Source organism: Ptiloglossa arizonensis, chromosome 6 (assembly GCF_051014685.1).
Source record: "Ptiloglossa arizonensis isolate GNS036 chromosome 6, iyPtiAriz1_principal, whole genome shotgun sequence".
In the NCBI taxonomy this organism is placed as follows: Eukaryota; Metazoa; Arthropoda; class Insecta; order Hymenoptera; family Colletidae; genus Ptiloglossa; species Ptiloglossa arizonensis.
This window is the reverse complement of record NC_135053.1, coordinates 5,580,820-5,586,628: the sequence shown is the minus strand read 5'-3', so window position 1 is coordinate 5,586,628 and position 5,809 is coordinate 5,580,820. Positions and strand designations below refer to the sequence as shown.

The 5,809-nt window shown below is 35.7% G+C and overlaps 1 protein-coding gene across 1 annotated transcript; it reads left to right on the top strand.

Moving 5' to 3' along the window:
- The first annotated feature begins 549 nt into the window (after positions 1–549).
- Positions 550–2,016, top strand: LOC143148740 (uncharacterized). The gene is made up of 3 exons (XM_076315379.1): positions 550–879; positions 1,106–1,227; positions 1,674–2,016. The coding sequence occupies exons 1-3, from the start codon at positions 550–552 to the stop codon at positions 2,014–2,016; spliced, it is 795 nt and encodes a 264-aa protein (XP_076171494.1).
- Positions 2,017–5,809: the final 3,793 nt, after the last annotated feature.

The following is a 5,809-nucleotide window of genomic DNA, read 5'->3' as shown; positions in this document are numbered from 1 at the left end:
CAAGTGGTCTAAGTAACCTAGGTATAATTTACTTGCCCTAGAATTATTATAGAACACTGCTATAACAGTTTAACCCTGGTTTATAACGTCTCCGTGTGAACTGAATTTTAATCCGCGTGGATCAAACTGTGAAAACATAATCTTTGAAAGTTATTCGTGATATATTTGTCTGATCTGGTAAACATTTTGAGATGCTTAAAAACACTAGAAGAATTATCGCTGATCTGTGATTGTAAAACAAATCGTATTAATCTCGAGCATTAGTTGCTATCGATAAAGCACAAAATATACATCTGAGAGATTTTTTTCTTTTCTTTGGACCGAAAAGTTTAATAAAAATAATTTCAATTGTTACATCTATACGTGTTACGATGCAGCTGGTCAATACTTAAACGTTCCTACGATAAAATTTTCACAAATTTCCGTCATCGTTGGTAATAATAACTTTTTAAGACGTCGCTGCAACTTCAATCTGTAAAATTATTAAGTGTAACATAACCTTGCAACAAGAAAAAAATTATAAAAACAAAGAAAAAGTAGGACGTTATAATGTTTGGATTGTTCATTCTGGACGTTTACGTGACTCAGTTGATGCTGAATAAGGAGGTGTTTTTTGATACCGGTGGGGCGCCGCTTATAATAAAAATTGTTTTCATTAATTTCCCAGTCATCATTGTTGCTGAGCGCAAACGATCTCGTAAAAACGACAACTACGTCTACGAGTTCAAAGCTGGACAGTCCTATAATTTTTCAATGAGATTCGAGGAATTAGTCAAAAGAATGAAGAAGGTCCCACTAAATATCGGCGTTTTTAGAGAGAACGATAATTATCCAATCTGCAACGCTCGAACGCATCTTAACGGTTGCGCTTGTGACTTGGTGAGAAACGTTCTTTCGGGTTATGTAATTAGTACGCAATATTTTGGTTACGTACAAATACACCAGCATGTCATCGTGTGATAAAGTCTATTGAACGTCCTTGTTCGAAATATGCATTTCCAAAAAATGGAATACGATTTAGGGAACATCTGAAAAACGATCAAACTTACACAAATTGTCAATATTGAAACATGACACTTTTTCTTTAATTTTGTTATTTTTGCAGGGTACACTCAAGGTAGAAAACCCAAAATCCTTTATATTCAGAGGACCGTTTGATCTAGTAGATTCTGGCAATAATTTTGCAGGCCAAGTAGGGATTAATATTACCATCATAAATATGGGAAGGTATTATGCATACATGTTATTTACTTATTTCAATTTCGATACGATAGATTATTGTTCCATTTCCTCATTTATCAATTACACCAATTAGCTGTTTTTTTATACTATCTATTAAGAAACGACAACACTTTATTTGTAAATACTTTATTTCTCGTTCCAATTCTTCGTGTAAACTTTGGTCGGTTACTCTATACGAATTTAAGTTTTAATTTAAAAAATTGTCGTACCAAGAGCACAATTTTTATTTGTAATCGTGTAATATCAAATCACATTTTGTATAGAGGCTAAGTCGAACGACCAAAACTTAAATTGCCCATTTTTCTCTTCCTTATCTGGATCAAAAATAAAATTCTTAGACCACGATTCATCGAATACCGAAAAAACAAAGTGACGACAGTTTTCATTGTAATATTATTATGTAATGTCCCTATACTAATATAATTGTTTAGATGCATGATGAGATACTATGCCCTCGCACCGAAATGCTTTCTTTTCAAGAGTGGCCCGGAGGGAAACGAATATAAATGCAATTACAAAGATACATCGTATGCAGCAGGTGGATTGTTACACGAAGCTTTCGGAGATAATGTAGGAAAAGTAACAGAGCTCACGATGGATCTGGATATCGATTCACCGACAAACCTGATCAAGGATATCATTGGAATTTCTCCAGCTGCTGAACATCTTGGTCGCGGAAGTCCAGAACCTCAACTGCCACGCGAACCCCTAGTGGATCCACGATTGGTGCGAAAGAAAAAAAAGGAAAAAGGCAAAAGGAAGAGGAAAAAATAATCTTCACTGAAAGATTCATTCAATCTTTTAACTAAATTTTTTCATAAATTATACTACATTATAAAATAAAATTTTATAGAGCGATATAATAGTAAATTGTTCAAAATACTTTGAGGATCCCGTGTCTGGGAATGATTGACAGTAATTCTAGAGAATATATTAATTTTCTGGAATAATAATATTATTTAATACCAATTTCTAGGGTAATACAAATTATTTGATATTTGTAGGTAATGTTGTAATTATTTTGAGAGATACATTTCCTCGTTTAGAATATAATTAGCGTGTACCATGTAATTCAACAAAATCAATCCACCTTTTCACGAAGCATTAAATAAAATTTTATTTCATTTGTCTAATTTAAGAAAGTCACATATTTGTAATATAATGGTGATCAATATTATTTACAAATATTTAAAAGTTATCGAATGACATTAAAATGTTGAATATTAGAATTTATCCAAACTATTTAAGTGAATTATTAAAAGAAATTATAGAATGAGAACGATTTGTTTTATTTCTAAATTTTAATCGATATCCGGATTAAATCATTTCTCTCCTAGAATAATTTCGTAAATTATTTCAAAAGTCTCTACATACCTAACATAATAAACATACTTTAAAGGACGTAAAATTAGTGTTGTAGTTTGAACAAATATGAAATACTACGTATGAGAATTCTTTCATCTTTGTGAAATTCTTCAAAAGTCTAACAATCGATCAACAGTATTGAAAGTACATTGAACGTACACTTTGAACGTACATTGAAAAAATACTTCGAACCAGTCAACATTGAATAGCGCTCTATACAAAATGTGATTTGATATTATACGATTACAAATCAAAATTGTACTCTTGGTAGGACAATTTTTTAAATTAAAACTTAAATTCGTATAGAGTAACCGACCAAAGTTTACACGAAGAATTGGAACGAGAAATAAAGTATTTACAGTACTTGTCAACGAGGTAAATAGTCAAACCACGAAGTTTGAATTTTGATCTTAAAATCCGCTAATTGAGGAATGAATAGTTTCGGGTAATTTTAAGTACCGATACTTGCAAAGTCGAGTTTCGCGAACGACGTTACTTGTGGCAGCCATGTAGTACGAGACATCGAAGACGGAAACGGGAACCGATCGAAAGAAACGCGTCGGCTTAGGATGAAAAGCAGTTAACGGCATATCATGAGAAGAGAGAGCGATTCAGCGTCGTGGAGGATCTTTCTCACGGAGCTCTTTGCTATAGGGCAAAGATGTCTGCATACGCCCGACGACACGATTATGATTTATGCCGAATCGAATCGAGGCTGATTTATGAGAACGTAATGTTCTCAACTCCAGGATATGCCTGCCTGGAAGGCGGCTCGTGGAACGATTTCCGAAACGCATTCTAATGTTCGAACTCGGGGAAAGGTTCAGTTGTCGCTGAAAGCAACGACGAAGAGTGCTCTTTAAACACGGCATGAATTACTAATAACTATGAGATTGTAATTTCGCAAGAAGCTAAGAATCCCAACTGTAACGGGGAAATGAAATTCGAGAAGTGTATCCGTTATGATTTACAACGTGGACCGAGTCTGCGATTAAGACCTGACTTTTTTGCTATCCGTTATCGTTGAGCTCAATTTAGTTTCTTGTAGCTAAGAAGATACAAATTTTAATTAAGACTCGAAGAACTTGGAGTTCTTACTCACGTCTCAATACTTATTAATATCCTAAGATCACGTAAGCATTAGACTTTAGACAGAGTTGTGACATTGCTGACCGATTTTACCGATTAAAAGCAGTCAAGTAATTTCGTAAATAGCATTTATTTGAACAACGTCTTATTTTTAAACAATTACCATGCTAAACAGCTATTTAATTATATTCGATTATCTCGATGGATAAAACATTGCTTAGAAATATTTAAAAAAATTCTTCAATTTGGAGCCATTAGTCTAAACATTAATTGGAAAATCGTCGCACATTTTCTTCCAAACGATCGTTTGAATTGACATAGATACGCTATACGTTGTGTAATTGTACTCTTGGTGTAATTATTTAACGAAGAATTTCTTAGAAGTACATGTAACGTTCACATCTTATTCTTACTGGCAAAGTTTGTACCTAAATTTGTTCGAAACGTATGAAACGTTTTCTAAGAAAATAATCGAAGAACAATTAATTAAATTAATTGATAACAGTGTTGATTAAATATTTCTGTGATTTTGCTTCTATGTATAAAAAATAATGAAAATGGATTAGTTTTGACTCGAAAATACGATCTTTGATACTTGGCGGCGCTCAATCTTCCAAGTCTCTGCTCTTTTGTCCGCATAATTTATAATTATTATACATGTTTCATCTTCTAACGCCTATAACTTCAAAACTAGAGGCGAGCGACCCTTAATCCTACACTCGTGGACGATTTCGTGATTTTTCTTTAGAAAACTTTCAAGTCGATAAGTTCGTTATGTTTTGATGTACGGTAACTCGTGTTGAGGCTTATGCGGTACTGTGTAACTTCGTGATTGTTTGAAATTTTTTAAATAAAACTTTAGCGTCGTATTTACAAATAGTTAGCCTCGTGTAAAATTTACAGACACGTTTCTCAATTTTCTCAATTCTGAACCGCGAGCAGGAAGTATCTTCCAATAAACCTGGTACTATGAAACACCGTAGAAGCTTCGAAGATTTCATCTCATCGGTTCTTCTATGTTGATGACACGGTCGGTGGAATAACCTTACAATCCTTCCATGAACAATCACCAGCAACCGCGCGTTATTATTTACCTTTCGTAGTGGGAGGCGCGAGCGAGTTTCGAAAGCGACTCGCGTGCATCAATTTGACTTAGCTGCACGGATACCGGTATACCGTAACGACATCCTGTCGTAACCGTTGCCCGCCCGTGGCTGCAACCACCTGTATACAGGGTGTGTCCAGCTGCAACGCGTGCATCCAGTGATGACAACGTGGTTTTTGTTCGGATCGAAAGGTTGGTGGGGAAAGAGGGGGAGGAGACGATCGAGAAACAGACGAAAACGAAGGTTTGCCCAGCTGGGTGACCCCGCGCGTAGAACAGAGACCAACCGAGAAAGGAACGTTTAATTGCACCGGTGTGGTCGAATTTTACGAGGTACTGCGGTGAAATCTATTTCCACGGTGGTTAATTGATTACTCGCGTGATACGCGAAATGCGCACGACACGCGGAAATGAATTATTGATGCAACACATGACCGCGACACGCGAGCGTCCCACGTGGTAGGAGAAGGAAGTGCGCGAAAGGATTAATATGGAAAACGCAATGGTCGATCCACGGGCTGCAATCATCTTCGGTAATGGGAGACCGTCGAAGAATGTCCGATTGTGTTGCGAATCGAAACGCGTTCTCACAAATTAATTCTAACAGGGATCGTAGCGAAACAGCGATGCAACGTGACAAAGTAAAACCGATGGACATGTATGCAGTAACGGGCGTAGAAAGTATACGCACGACGATTTATGTTAATTTATCATTCGTTTTAACGAAATAAATTAGTCGTATATATTTTCAGACGTCCTCGTGGTTGGGGAACATTCGGTGATCTTCCCTGATCTTGTACAGGGTGTCCCAATCATCACTGGTCGATTTACTTTTTGAATAAAACAGTTCAAGTGATCTTGATTTTTTTCTTTTATTTAAAAGTATAAACTCGAGAGTCAATAATGGAACAAGATATCTTCCAAATGGCCGCCTCGGATTCTTTTTTACAGATCACTAATGTTTTTCTAAGATTTTTCATGACGTTTGCGCACAAACTTGGATCAGTT

What these genes read in the sequence shown, in the direction of transcription:
- LOC143148740 (XM_076315379.1), top strand. Translation starts at nt 550, where the DNA reads ATGTTTGGATTGTTCATTCTGGACGTTTACGTGACTCAGTTGATGCTG. An exon ending in ACGGTTGCGCTTGTGACTTG is followed by an intron (nt 880 to 1,105) that starts GTGAGAAACGTT and finishes TTATTTTTGCAG; the next exon opens with GGTACACTCAAGGTAGAAAA. An exon ending in ACCATCATAAATATGGGAAG is followed by an intron (nt 1,228 to 1,673) that starts GTATTATGCATA and finishes ATAATTGTTTAG; the next exon opens with ATGCATGATGAGATACTATG.